Here is a 14,839-nt window from a genome sequence, read left to right as displayed (position 1 = left end):
TGGAGAGTTCAAAATTGTATTTTCAAAATAGTGAGTTGATTCTTGAATTATTTATGAGGATGCTGCAGTAAAAACAGTCCCATCATTCCTATAGTTATCTCTGACTTAATTTCTGTTGGCCTGTGTCTCCCTCTGCTGGAGATTTACTGTCACAGCCACATCCACTAGACTCTGGTTAGCTACTGAAAAACAGTAAATATCCTCAGGCATATTTTTACATTTTAATTTGGGGATTAATCAGAGAAGCCTCAGCAGGAGGGGTCTGGTTCCTCTCAGTGTCCAGCCATCCAAGGAAATTGCATTTAGTTATACACTGCAACCTCTGAAAATTAGATTTATACAATCCCCTCGACTTGAATTAAATCAACATTTTTATGAAGAAATACGACCCAATTTGGAGTTTTTTGATCTAATAACATTTGCATTTGAATGCACAATAATTTCCTCACAAATCATCAAACAAATTCACAACACTTAAAAAATGAAACACACATTTGTCACTAGCTTTTTACACTTATTTCTCTCCAGACGAGCCAGTGGTGCAGCACAGCCTGACAGAAGTCACCCACAGTGAACACTGAGGCTAGAAAACACAGTCTGGCTCACAAGGGAAATACATAATAGATAAGGACACTTCAAGAGGTTTTCCAAAGCTTTTCACTGCTGCTGTTTGCCTTCATGTCCTCACTGCTGATGTAAATTAGTCATGAGAGGTGGAAAAACATGACCGGGGACTATGGAAATAACTAATTTGTTTATGTATCACATTCATGTCCTTACACCATGAACTTTTTATTTATAAGACACTGGGAATGTATGTTGTCATTGATTTTCCACAGCCTTTTTCCCTACATGATGGTTCAGTCTTCTCAAATCCTGGATACAGTAATTAGATATAAATATGTTAACAAGTAAATAAAGATAGACATATGTGAGAAATATATATTTAATCAAGTAAAAATCAACAAGTGATGTGAGCAGAATTTAAAGTATATTTAAAAGTATATTTGTTTTAATTTCAATTTATGAATGTAGCGTTTAAACAATACAATTAAACTTTGTAGAGTGAATTACTTTCAGAATACAGTCTAAAAGCCAGTGTTTTCATAAATTTACGTAAACCTACGTACGTGCAGAGGGTGGGTCCAATTCCCATTTTCATTTTCATAATATGCAATAAACACACTTAATTTCTGTTTTCTAAAACTTAGAACTTAAAACATAAAACTTTCGACAAAACAACACCAATACACACCACCATTCACCCACGATATTAAATAAAAATGTTTTTCAAAGGAAAAAAAAAATGTCTTCAAACTTCACCAATCACGGCCCGTACGTTTTGAGGGACACGTCCATCCACCAATCCGATTCCTCACTTTTCTCACGTCGTCAGCTGCTGCCAATTGTCATTTTAGAGTTTCGACTTCGTAGTGGCGCTGTCCACAGAGCGGTGAGTGCTGTTGTTTTCATGGTTTTATCTACTCGTTCCGGTTAGTTCTTACAATCACCGTAGTTGTATATGCTTTCAAATGTATCTCAATAGAGTCTTAGGAGCTTAAATTAATTTTATTTTGTCCTGTCACTCGCGACAAAAATGGCTAACGCCTTAATAGCTAACCTTACCTGACTCATAGGCACCATTCAAATGAGCCAGCAGTTCACTGATCAGGAAGTACAAACACGGAAACTTCTTCTGCTCCAACCTTGTTATTGCCAGCTGTATTTTGAAATCACCCAGTTTTTAGACTAAGAACAACATTCAAACGCCGGTAACAAGGAAGATATGCTTGCCACTTGGTGACAGGTGTGAAAAACGTTTGGCTCTGCTGGCCCTTCAGCTTACAGTCTCCTCGATTACAAGCTTTCTATTTTCTGATAGTGACGTTATCTGTTCACCATTTGCTCTCACTGGTTATTACTTTCTGTTCCTCCGTGATAGCCTGTGTGCTAACTCATCCTGTCCTGCCTCCTTTTCAGAGCAGTACAGTGGAGCAGCTATGGTGAAGATTTTCATCGGGAACCTTTCTCAGCATGCTGGGAAGGATGAAGTAGAGGCTCTCTTCACTCAGTATGGCACGGTTACAGAATGTGCCAAATACAAAAACTATGCTTTTGTCCATATGGAGGACCGTAAGTCTGCCACCAAAGCCATCCGCGAGCTCCACCTGTACAAGCTGAACGGTAGGCCCATCAATGTGGAGCTCAGCAGAGGGAGGAACCAGGGCCCTGTGAAGATCCACATTGCCAATGTAGAAAAGGGAGCTGATGACGAGCTCCGTGCTCTCTTTGAGGAGTATGGCACAGTCACAGAGTGTTCCATTGTCAAGGACTTTGCCTTCGTGCACATGGCCAATTCTGACGAGGCCATGGATGCCATAAAAGGCCTGGATAACACAGAGTTCCAGGGTAAGCAAATCGCAAATGTTCTGCTCTTACAAATGACAGGATTGGAAGTTTTTGGGGTTTCCTTGCTTTTAGCATTTAGCCTTTTAGATTTGAGGGACAATGTTTTTCTCTCTCTCAGGAAAGCGCATACATGTTCAGATATCAAAAAGCAGACCCAGAGGTGCACCCGAGGAGGAGGCCTATCCACCTCCCCCAGGTAGAGGAGGCTATTACCCTCCCCGCTACCCAGGGGAGAGGCCCGAGCCTCCCTACAGAGGCCGCATGACTGCTTACCCTCCGCTTCCGCCGCCCCCTCCCCTGAGGCGAGCAGCTTATCCCGACCGTGGCTATGGCGAGCGGGACGGCTATGGGGTGGTCGATTACTATGAGAAATACAGAGCCCGTCCTTACAGCACGGCAGGCTACGATGACAGGCGTGCCATCCCCCCTCCTCCGCCTCCTCCCTCGGCACTGGTTAAAGAGCATCTCGGAATGGGGTCCCTTGACCCATATGAGCGGCGCCCGCTCCCCCATGCTCCTCCGACCTACATGGCCAGGGACCGAAGCCCCATCAGGCGAGCACCCCTACCGCCTGCTCCGTCGGCTGGTAACGGGTACTCCTACGAGCGATCCCGACTCTCTCCAATGTATGCAGCTCCCCGGCCCAGGGACTCCTTTTCAGAGAGAGTGCCGCCACCGCCACCACCACCTCGCTATGCAGGCTATTAGGCCCCTGAGTGTGTAATACAAGGTGAGAACAGAGAGAGGATGCTTCATGACATCATATATTACATTGAGACATGATTGGGGGGGAGAAAAAAAAAAATCAAAAGAATGTGTACCACAATAAATGAGAGCTGAATCCGTACGCTGAGTTAGAAACACGCTTTAAATCATCACCAAGAGTCAGAGCTCTTAATTCCTGCAGCTCAAGCTCTGCCACTAAATCAGTATGCATCCATTAAACATTTGCTGGTAGGATCCTAAAATATTGCTGCTTTATCATAAAAAATTTTTAAAAAGTCAGTCTTGCGCGACTCCTGAGTAAAACACGCTCCTTGACATGTGTGGTGTGCTCTCTTTTCAGGTTTAGAATATCACAAGATCGTCGTTGTCTGCTGACGCACGTGGCGCTATGCATCCCCCTCGTCTATGGCGGATTGCGTTGCGTTCGCCTGAGACTTACTGGAAGATACTCTATTGCGGACGGCCCCGTACTTAAAAACATACGATTCCATGTCTGCAGTTCACGTACTTTTCTGAGCTGTTTATGCTTTTTCTGTTCCTCTGCTTGTTTTACTGTTCAAATCCTCAAGTGTTTTTTCAGAACAGGATGGTGGCTTAGGTACTTAGTCTACTTCGGTGTGATGCAGTACTGCAGAAACTGCACGCTCTGTTTTATAATCTTTCTAAATGAATAAGACCTCTGGGAAACTGTGACATAATTTCTTAACAAGGGAAGATTATTGTGTGCAGACTAAGGTGGGTGGTTGATCACAAAATGCTCATCAAAATCAGTAAAAAAAAAAAAAAAAAAAAAAACTGAGTGTAGAAGTGCTTTAATATAATACTTGGTGTGCCAGGTTGTACAACAATCTCTAAGGTTTGCGGCATGTCAGCATGACAAATCAAAAGTTTCAGTGTGGTTTTGTTCTTTTTACCCTTTGTGTTATCTTTTCTTGCGAAAATAGAATCTATAGCACCGTTATGTATGATTTTATTTACTTTACAAGTTGCTTTTCATTTGAAGGCTTTTTAATAAACACCTGAAACCAAAAACGACACTTTAGCTGTCAAATTATTCCAGGCTGGGTAGGCCTTTTAGTTTAATGGCTCTAGTGACTAGACCACATGCATCAAGTCATACCTAGGCGTTGGAACTCAGAACACGCTTTCAGTTTCATTCTCCCCACCCTTGAGTAATCAGCTTGACACATGGTAGGTGATGTTATCTGTCCCGAAAGCGTGTGACTTTTAAGTTCTCTGTTTGCAAAGCAATGCATCTGCAGTCCACTGAATCTTGATGTGTTAATGCGTGAAGTGAGGAAAAAAAAAGTCTAGTTTTTGAGCAACTATTCTGATATTGACGACATGACCGAGGTTAAACTGATTACTGTTTAAGTCATGTCCAGTGTACGGTGTATATATGCAAACTTAAACAGAAAGTAGACTTTGATTCTGACTTCCCCTCAAAGTTAACTCAGATGAAATCAAGGCTGTCCACAAACCCAGGAATCACTGTTAAAAAACAATTTTCCTATAACTTCCGTTTCCTGTTGCTACACAGAAGTTTTTAAGCTGCGTCCATCAGCTGTTACGTGTTGTCCCATGCGTCCACCATTGCCTACCTTGTGTCGAGCCAGTTGGAGTAGTTTCCTAGAACAATATTCAACCGAGCTTTGCGGCTGGCGCATGTTTATCGTCTTGCGACAGGTGTTCTGAAGTCTTGATTTGAATTCTCAGTTTTGCTTTCACTGAGTTCACACTACATGTGAGCCACACTTTCCATTACCTTCAACATTTATAACATGTATGTTCCACAAATTGCATGCAGGCTGGTGTTCTTAGTGTTTTTGCTCTTTGTAGGTTGATAAACTCTATGCAGGAGATGCCAGCTCATGGTAAGTCCTCCTTGGAAGACGTCCAGCGTCCCCTCAGAAACGAGGTAGATATTGTTTGAGCAGTACTGCTTAACACTTATTACTAACACAATAAATTGTTTCCTGTCTCCCCCTTGTGTTCTTAGATTCATACTACAGGTTTCCACACTTTTAATAAAGTCTAAATTTTAAAGTTGTAATTTTTTTTTTTTTTTAGGAAAAGCAAATACTGGAGTTTGTACTTCATCTTTAAATCAGGCTCATAGAATTTGGTCGTAAAAAATTGCAAAGGTGCAGTAAATTTTAAGTAAATCATTTTAAAGTTGTGTAGTTGGTGCTTATGTTTAATTATGTATTATTAAAATTTGGCATTGCAGCCTAGGTAGGCAGTAATGGAAGAATGTTTTTGACTTCATCAGTGTTGAGTGGAATCGCTGACCCTGTGTCTTTGTTCACAGGGCTGCCTCTGCTCCGGCGACTGTAATGGGTCTTGAATTCACAGGATTTGCTGGTTTCTGAACATTACAGGATCAGACGGCGCTGTGGTTACAGGTAAGGCAGCACAAGTTCACTATCAAGTCCAGAAGAGAAGCATCTATTTTTCTAACCTTGACTGAAGCATCTTTTGTGTTTTTTTACAGGAAGTGGGTTTGGGGTGAATCTTCCAGTTCAGTCCTCAGAAAACCTGCTTGGTTACATGCAGCTGGTGGCACCAAAACAGTGAGGTTGGACTCAGTCGTACGGGTTACATTTTGGGTTGATTCTTACTGTCTCAAGACTTCTTAAACTTGAAAGAGAAACTTAAAAAAAAAACAAAAAAAAAAACGAGGGTCCTCTAACCTTTCACCTTGCTACCTAATTGTAACTCAGTTTTGGTACAGTCCATAAAGCCTGGGATGTTCACTCAAAACCTATGAGTGCATCACTTGTTTTGTTAAAAAATCATATTTTATAACATGGGCCCTTTCATTATGATTTTTTAAAATGGTAAACCTTAGTAAATAAACACATTTTTGACACCAGGGGTTTCTGAATGCTGTTCTTCAGTCGCTGGAGTCTTTGCTGTTAATCCCAGGTGGTTTATTGTGATTGTGGAAAGATACACAGATGTTGATTTGATCCATCCAGCAGCTCTGAGCATGCTTTGGACTGGGCTGTCTAAGATGTAAAAGTTGAGTCTGATTGATTGATATATGTGGACATCAAAAGATTCCCTTCAAATGTACAGATGTGGGACATAAAGACAGACGAATGGAGGCATTACGAAGTGCAGAGTTTTTACTCTAGTGACTCATTTATCATAACACTAACTATGCCCTTTTTCCTGATTAAAATTTGCAGAATGTGCTTCAGTTCAGCAGTGACTAATGTTGACTGCTCTGTCTCTTGATTAATGAGAAAAGCGGTACATCACTGTAGGGCAAAAAAAAAAAAAGGTTATTTATCTTCGATCTCATCCTGGACAGATACCATAGTTACAATAATGCAAAGCAATCTGGATTACTGAAAGTAAAAGTTAAAGTGCCACATCTGCCCCCCCTCAAAAAAAAACACTTTTCTCACTAAAGTACTTTCAGTTTTAATAAGGTTCCCTTGAAGCACACGCCCTTCCTGATGGGAATGGAGTTTCAAAAAATCACAGCTGCTGGTTAGAGTCTCAATACTGTATTTGACCAAGGTTGTTTTATAGTCTTTGCTGGACTGGTCCTACTGCCACCTGCGTGACAGTGATCACACTCCAAACTTTGATGGCACGCAAACACTGTGACCACTCTTCTGCTAACATCAGTAGATAAAGATCTCATATTGTATTTCCTGCTCGTAAAATCAGTTAAATTAGATCGGGATTGTCTGGCCAGACTGGACTTTGTTCTAAGACTATCAGAAAATAGTCCCCAGTTTCTGGACCTGACTCAGACAGAATACCAAATCAGTGTGTCTCTACCATTGACTTGCCAGAGGATGAGCTAAATTTAAAACTCTGTTATTGCACAAACCTAGTTTCAATGTGATGCAGTGTCTCACCTGCATCAACATGTCTGCGCTTCAAAGAGATGAAGTCAATCTAGTGACTCTATTTTCTCAAGTACTTCAGTAGGTCAGTTCGTCAGTTTGTGGTACATGGTATGTGGTTTGTGAGTATTTCTGTCTTATGCTACTTGATAAAAAACATCGACATTTTAGAGGATAATATATATTTCATTACTACATTATTTTGACTGTTGTAGTTACTAGTTTAGATAAAAACATCCACCCAGAGGTTATTTTCAGCTTACTTTAATTCTTCTTCCACCACTGAGTGAAACTAATCAAAAAGTGCACTAGTTTCTCAAGAATTTGATGCCAAAAAGAGCAGTGTACTTTTTTTTCTTATTGTTAGTCCACTCCAGCCTATCACTGTAACCTGAGCTCACAAAATAGAGCTTCTTATCTCAAGGAAATCTGGAAAAACCAGTTTCTTAAAGGCAAAATTGCCTGTTCTGTTTGGGGAATGTGCTCTATGAATAATTGAATGAATGATTTAGTAACAGCACTCAAAGAGGTGGGTTACCAAAAATAGTTTAATAGGCTCGAGTTGAAAATGTAGAAACAAACCGTTTGAAGACTTTACAGCATTTACACTTTAAAAAAGTAGAGGTTATTAATATCACAGCTTTTTAATACACAGACATGCAGTAATAGATATAGAGTGAAAATAATATTGATTCACATTATAAACGGAGATCCAAGCCTGTGTGGACTCTAATGTAACAACTACACAGTAATTTGTATTGCCTTCAACTGGAAGTCAATAAGAAAGTAAAAACAAGTCAATGCATCTCACTTCATGGTGATGGCTCCTCATGAGTTATACATGAGAGTCTCATCAGTCTCCAGAGGGACGCGTGTTCTGAGCTCAGCTGGGAAACCATTCATCACACATGAGCCTGTGTCCATGACCGGTGTCATACTAGGCACACACATGCATGTCTCCCTGGATGGAGGCCCCACAAGCACCTCAAACGCCACCTCAAAGCTCGCCTTGGCCTCGCCGGACTCACGGATGATAAGAATTTCATACTCTCCGAACCGGATCAGGGCCTTGTCTGGGAGATCCATCCTCTCCAGGTAGTTCAGAGCTGAGCTGTTCACTGACAGTCGGCCCCTCTGGCTCAGGTTCTGGATGGTAAACAGCATGTCTGGGCTGCGGGGTGTGCGGTAGGCGTGGAGGGCCAGCTGCTTACGGGACACCCGAGGGTCAACCAGGGTGTAGGTGCAGGACTGGGAGTCGCGGCCCAGCCTGAGGGTGTCATCCGCTGAGTGTCTGCTCCTCTTCCCCAGAGGAAGCACCCCGTAAAGGCCCCTGCAACTCTGCTGAGGGTGGTAAAACTTGATGTGGAGACAAGTCAGGATATCCTCCTCTGTCTCTATTGTCTGGGACACATCCATCATGAAAAAGACTCCTGATGAGATCAGTTACAGGTTGATCATCTGTGATGAAAGGCTCTTGGGACAAAAGGCAAAAAAACAAACAAAGCAAAGGAATACAATGAATGGGGTGGTTTACAAGTCAAACAAAAGTAAAGTAATTCAACAAATATCTGAATTCCTGCTGTCAGATGTTTGTGCCTTACCTGTATGTTGATATTTACAATCTGAAGAAAAAGAAAGTTGTTTTCACCACAGGATCTAAGCTCTCAGAGGTGTCTCACTAACGGTGTTGCTGCTGAGAATGAAAACAGGAAGACTGATGCAAGCTGATGCCTTCTCCTCCCTAAGGTTTCGTCATTCTCACAAGACCCAGTGCTAACAGTGCTGCTTTCAAGTGCCAAGTCTAACTGTTGTAAATTTTGGTAGACAGAAAGTAGGGGTGAAAAGAAAGGGAAAGTGGCGGGGTTCATTTGCAGTTTTCGCTTTTATTTCTTTGTGAACATAATATATTTGTGTTCCGGACTCAATCAAGAGATTATTCAATGATAAAATAATAATAACTTTTGCAGGACTACTCCAAATGATTGTGTTACATGTAACACCAGCCTTATTATTAAAAAGAAAACTCAACTCAGGGCTGCCACTGTCACAATGTTTATTTTCTGATGAAATGTTTCATGAATTCTCTGACGTGTAATTTTAAGATGGGCACCTGAACGCAGCACCGAAGCCCCGAAAATTCCCCGATGATGAAACTTGCAAAAGAAAAGGAAAGAAAAACCACCGCGAGGTTTCACGTCTATCACTAACCCTGAAGTATTTACAGCCATAGCGGGAACCCGAGCACTAAAACGGAACTGTTACACATTAACACAAGACTTGCATTCTTTTAGTTCCCTGCCCTTTTCGGACACACTATAAATCAAGGAGAAAAAAGTGACGCTGTTGGTTAAATTAGACTTAATACCAAACTTGGACACGGATGAACTGCAAAGGCATAGTGGACAAATCAGGATTAAACATAATAGTGAAATATCCCCTTACTATGTGCAGTATAATCGCATATACTGAAAGTGACTGTGTGCCTATATTAGGCACTTAAGCTTATACTATATATCTATATGCTATATATACATTTCTTCATGCCTATATTTTAGTACACCCTTAAACTTCTCATTATTTAAGTGTATTATCTTGCTTTTCTTTTGTATTATTTATTCTATTTTTTTATTTTTTCATTTATTTTTTATTCTTATTTTATCCTTTAAACTTTTAGAAAGTATGCAGTGTATCTGTGCAAATGGCAAAATAAACTTTATTCTTATTCTTCTTTTTATCTACTACCCTACGCTGATCACTGCGCCCTCCTGGACAGCAGGTGGCGGTGTGGCTGTGAGCAGGCGCAGGCGCAGGCGCAGAAGAAGGCACACAGGCAAGGCTCGGAGGCAGCGGAAGCACCAAACGGAAACTGGCTAGAGGAAATCTTTCGAAAGGACGCTGAATTCTTTGCCTAAGGTAACCTAAAAAAATACTCTTCAGCGTCTTGATATAAATATCGAGACGCAATTCAGTGCATTTTAAATGAATGTAATATCTCTTAACCTTTGAGTGTTCGCCAGCTCGCTTGTTTTGGGCAAAGACCGCGGTGCTTTGTGTAATAGCGTGGCTTGACTAGCGAGCTAACTGTAGCTAACGGCTCCAAAAACCGTAGCTAGCAGGTACAAAAAAATGAGTAAAAACCAAGTTTAGACCGGACTGATTATCCACACTGTGTCGTAGACAGGATAGAAGTGTTACAATGTTAAATAAGTTTGATCATATATGTAAAAGTTAGTTTATTTGATGCGTTAGTTTAACTGTGGTCAGCCATTTTGCTGTGAACGGGCCTATTAACTGCAGTTGTGACTGTAGTGTTGGAGCAGAGGATTTAGGCTTGAATATACTGTAAAACGTTATATGGTAATATGGTAAAAAAACAAAACAAAACAGGAATTGTGATTAAGCTTTGTTTTCTTTCTCCACTCCCACATGTCCTCTTTTCTCCCAATTGCCTTGGAACAGGTCTTTCACAATGGTGAAAATCTTTGTGGGGAATCTGCCCCGAGAGGCAGACCAGGATGAAATCAAGGCGCTCTTCACTCAGTATGGCACAGTCACAGAATGCGCCATCATCAAGAACTACGCCTTCGTCCACATGGATGACCGCAAGGCCGCCACCAAAGCCATCAAAAATCTGCACCTCTACAAGCTTCACGGCACACCCATCAACGTGGAGGCAAGCCACGGGAAGAACCAGGGCTCAGTCAAACTGCATGTAGCCAACGTAGAGAAGGGATCTGATGAAGAGCTCCGTGCTCTCTTCGAAGAGTACGGGACAGTCACAGAGTGTGCTGTTGTTAAGAATTTTGCTTTTGTACATATGTCCAACTCTGATGAGGCCATGGATGCCATCAAGGGACTGGACAACACTGAATTTCAAGGTAAGAACATGAAACGAGTTAAAGAAGTTGTTGTATTTGCTTGTTTTATATCTCATTATGTAAATGTATCCTCTAATTGTATTTTTTTTTGTATTTAGACAAACGCATCCATGTCCAGATTTCCAAGAGCCGGCCCAGACATGATGAACGAGATGAGTACCCCCCTCCTCCCCCAGACAGAGGCGGCTACTGGCCCCCACGCTATCCAGGAGAGAGGCACGAGCCTCCCCCTCCTAGCTACCTGCGAGGCCGCCTCAGCCATATACCCCCGGGTTACCCAGCCCCCCCTCTGCCGCCCCCTCCCCCTAGGCGAGCTGTTTATCCTGACCGTCCCTATGAGGGTGAGAGGGACAGGTATGGCGTGGTAGATTACTATGAGAAGTACAGAGCCCGTCCGTATGGCATGGCCTCCTACGAGGATCAGCGTGCTGGCGCCCCTCCTCCTCCCCCTCCCCCGTCAGCCGTCGTCCGAGACCGTCTTATGACCTCGTCGCTTGACCCGTATGAGCGTCGGCCCCTCCCACCTCCTCCGTCCTCATACTACGCCCGAGATCGCAGCCCCCTCAGAAGAGCGCCTAGCATGCCAATGCCCCCCGCCAGTAATGGCTACTCCTACGAGCGCTCCCGCCTCTCCCCGGTTTCCCGGGTCCCGGCGTACGGAGTTCCACGTGCCAGGGACCCCTACGCAGACCGGCTGCCCCCGCCACCGCCTGCACGCTACGCTTATTAAGCAAGGCCTCGGCATGTGAAGGTGAGAATAGGTCTGAGGTAGATTGGTGTTCATATCCTTTCTGAAATTGCCCTTCGTCCCTATAAAGGCAGAGGCAGCTTGTGACCTGTCCCGCACGCTTTAGATCTTGTGGGGCAGTTTTGAAAACGCATGCGTACGTTGTTCAACAAGCTGTAAAGTCGTTGGTTCAGGGCACGCCTGTGCACTATCTTGGCTTTCAGGTAATACTAGTTTTAAATGTGTGGCATAGTCCGACAAAGGCAGACTGTCCAGTCTGGCATGTGTGTGACTGCAGAACGGGTCTCGAGATACAGAACACGAAACAAAGTGCGATGGAACAACGTGCTTTGCATCAAACAGTTGCAGACAGTTCATTTGTGCCATTTGCTCTTTTTCCAGGATTGTCGTCCGACTGCGTCGCCGCTCGCCGCCTCCTGATGCACGTGACACTATCCACTTCCTGTCTACGGCTGAGCGCGTTACGTTCCCCTGAGATGCTCACAGGAGGAACCGAATTACCGACGTCCTCGTCTGTTTTTGTTTTTATTATTTTGGGACAGTTTTTACTCTCGTATTTTTTTTCCCCCCCTGGCTGTTTTATTTTGTCATTGTGCTGTAGTATTTTTAATACTTGACATCTGAGTTAGGCGTGTTTTTTTTTTTTTTTAATTGTACTTTACGTTTGAGTAATACGTGTTCTGATGTGGTGTGTAACCTTAGGAAGCTGAATGATTTCAGCAGCAGTTTTTAGGCGATACTTGTGACTGTAGATTTAACTGAACTGAATCATGTTTGGTATTAAATCTAGTCTGCACGTTGGTTCCATTATGTTAAAACTTTTCCATCGAAAACTAAACCTCCATGTGGCGTTACTGTGAACATTTAAACTGCTAAGCCGTAGGAGTCTGACACATGTAGTAACAGCGCAGTTACCAAAAAGCGTTCACATGTATCCCATTGTCGATCTTTTTAGTAATGAAACGGATTTGTGCAGTAATGTTGTGCTCAGAACCATGCCCTGCGCTGAAACACCCCATCTCTGTAGCAGCTTGACTTGATTCGAATACTCTTAGCTTTCGAAAATACAGATTTAATAATTATCCGTTCATTTATGATGAAATCCACGTATAACAAACTTGTTAAAATCGTCACACTGATTAAAGAAATGTCTCTTCTCTGAAGTACCACAGCTTTTATCTTTCATCAGCGTACCCTTTACCCAACTCCCCCTCAGTGCCAAAACTTGTTCACACTGTAGTTTAAGTGAATAAGGGCGAAACACACTCCAACAAGCAGGTGAGACTTCATAGATGAGACTAGTTTACCTTGAGTCTGGGGGCAGATGACATCAGAGGCTTCTGGAGACCTTCAGAGTCAACAGGTAAGTCCAGGGCTTTAAGGACTACTGGGACTGTTTGGCAGAGAGCACATGCTCACATTTAACTGTTTATAGTGTCTAGACAGGATTGTGATTGGAGTTAGAGAAGCATGTAGGATAGCTAGCTTTGGGTAAACCAGTAAAGAGGTAAGACTTTGGACTTGCATCAGATTAGAAATTCTACATTTTGTTTTAACAGACATGATGAGTTTGATTAAAATCTTGTAAAAGTGCAAGAAAATCTACAGTGGATCTGTTAAGTAATTTTACACAAAAGCTTTTGATGGAGGTGAGAAGTTTACAGTATATTCTGCTTTGTGTTGCCATTTTGGATTCTGACCTGCATGAAATAAAATATTTAAAACAATAACACGGGCTTCCTGTTAACTAGCATCCTGCCATTAAACCTGTAGATGTAGTTGTTCTAACGAACTGTATTATCTAAGGTTTCTTAACTGCACAGTTACAGCTTCAAACTGCTCAGAGTCAGCATGATGGTATGTTCACTATTTTAAAAACGAACAGTTCTTACTAGTGATAATTAGGAATTTTTGTTAGAATTATTTCAGTCAGATATTACTGACACTTTCAATTTGTATATTTTTATTATTCTACTGTTTATTGATTAAATAGCAGCTTTTGCTACTCGAACAGTTTCCTTATGATATTGCTGTACAGAGAAGTCTAAGTTACCAAATGACACAGTTCAGGGTTTAGCTTTGTCATCATTATGCAAGACGGGTTTCCACAACAAAGGAACACATTTTGGTTGGCGGTATAAAAAGACTGAGGTTTCACACCCAGCTGTGGTTTATCATGACACCTGACACTTTTTTTTTTTTTAAAGGTGAGCATTTTGAAAATATTTAAATTCTCCTAATTTATTCACTTCATGTTAGATTTGAAGGTAGAATGTATTGTTTTTTTTAAAATAATACATTTTAGAATAATTAATTGTAATATATTAATATTTTATACTGATTCTTTGATTCTGTCATTGTGTATTGATGCTGCATCAGTGGGTGTAGTTGTGTCTCCTCCCTTTTAGAAGGTTTCATTTTCATGTTCTTTTTTTCTTCTTAACATACAGATACCACTGAAGGCCAGCAGAGGGAGCATGCTCACTATAAAAAAAACCCTTCTGCTGGCTTCACGCGGTCATGTGAACACATGAAATTATCCAGCACCCTGCCAGCAGCCGTTTGGTCAAAATGTTTTGTGGGCCAGTAAAATGTATTTGTTTATTGAGCAGTTAAGGTGTTTGCACTTATATCCTTAGTTTATCGCTAAGACTGAAAGGTGATCACAGTTGCTTCAAATCAAATACTGATCATCACCGTCATCGTGTTTCAAAACTATAAGCATCAAAATGTCAGTGAAGATGTTTCCCCCATTATGTCAAAACCACTAAACCCTGGAACCTTAAGTTTAAACTATACATGAAGGAACAAAAGCAAATGTCACTTGTATTTGTGTTGTATTCTGTTTCAGCAGGTTTGCGTAGTTACGTAGGCAATTTTTCCACGATTATGTTCAGTTGTGTGACACCACAGTGAAACCTCTTGAACGCCTGGTTTCGTTTTGCAAATGCAAGGTCATGGTAAACGCAAGTAGACAAGCTTGTGTCAAGCTAGACATTTTTGATGAACACAATTCTTTAATGAAAAAGAAAAAAAGAAGAGGCCTTTGTTGTGTGTGGCTATGATGCAAAAACCTGAAAGCCCGTCTTCATGTGGTTGAAACTTGTAGCTGTTAGTGAAAGTACTGAAAATAACAAGCGGGGTATCGGTGCTTATTCGTGCCCGCTATTGTATGCAAGCTCAGAATAGCTGTGCTCTCTTCCTGTCAAACC

At 41.8% G+C, this 14,839-nt stretch overlaps 3 protein-coding genes across 16 annotated transcripts; 2 read left to right on the top strand and 1 right to left on the bottom strand.

The window, feature by feature from the left end:
- The first annotated feature begins 1,406 nt into the window (after positions 1–1,406).
- On the top strand, positions 1,407–6,529 carry LOC121176937 (RNA-binding protein 4.1-like). Of its 14 annotated transcripts, none has more exons than XR_005893120.1 (7): positions 1,486–1,807; positions 1,981–2,409; positions 2,528–3,139; positions 4,975–5,009; positions 5,206–5,279; positions 5,447–5,540; positions 5,630–6,529. XR_005893120.1 is itself a non-coding variant. In XM_041031081.1 (4 exons), the coding sequence occupies exons 2-3, from the start codon at positions 2,001–2,003 to the stop codon at positions 3,115–3,117; spliced, it is 999 nt and encodes a 332-aa protein (XP_040887015.1). In that variant the 5' UTR covers positions 1,489–1,807; positions 1,981–2,000; the 3' UTR covers positions 3,118–3,139; positions 3,476–3,930. The 14 variants fall into 14 exon arrangements, 1 of the variants encoding a protein (XP_040887015.1); XR_005893119.1 differs by having other exon boundaries at positions 4,975–5,053; XR_005893125.1 differs by lacking the exon at positions 2,528–3,139 and having other exon boundaries at positions 1,479–1,807.
- Positions 6,530–7,531: 1,002 nt separating this feature from the next.
- On the bottom strand, positions 7,532–8,736 carry tifa (TRAF interacting protein with forkhead associated domain). The gene is made up of 2 exons (XM_041031082.1): positions 8,603–8,736; positions 7,532–8,474 (listed from the first exon to the last, which is right to left on the bottom strand). Exon 2 carries the CDS (start codon positions 8,418–8,420, stop codon positions 7,830–7,832), a length of 591 nt encoding a protein of 196 aa, XP_040887016.1. The 5' UTR covers positions 8,421–8,474; positions 8,603–8,736; the 3' UTR covers positions 7,532–7,829.
- A 1,093-nt stretch (positions 8,737–9,829) lies between these two features.
- rbm4.3 (RNA binding motif protein 4.3) lies at positions 9,830–13,357 on the top strand. Its single transcript, XM_041031464.1, has 4 exons — positions 9,830–9,914; positions 10,461–10,879; positions 10,978–11,630; positions 12,009–13,357. The coding sequence occupies exons 2-3, from the start codon at positions 10,471–10,473 to the stop codon at positions 11,607–11,609; spliced, it is 1,041 nt and encodes a 346-aa protein (XP_040887398.1). The 5' UTR covers positions 9,830–9,914; positions 10,461–10,470; the 3' UTR covers positions 11,610–11,630; positions 12,009–13,357.
- Positions 13,358–14,839: the final 1,482 nt, after the last annotated feature.

This window comes from Toxotes jaculatrix, chromosome 23 (genome assembly GCF_017976425.1).
Source record: "Toxotes jaculatrix isolate fToxJac2 chromosome 23, fToxJac2.pri, whole genome shotgun sequence".
Lineage (NCBI taxonomy): Eukaryota > Metazoa > Chordata > Actinopteri > Toxotidae > Toxotes > Toxotes jaculatrix.
Note: the sequence above shows the minus strand (reverse complement) of the source record. Positions and strands in the feature narration are given on the sequence as shown.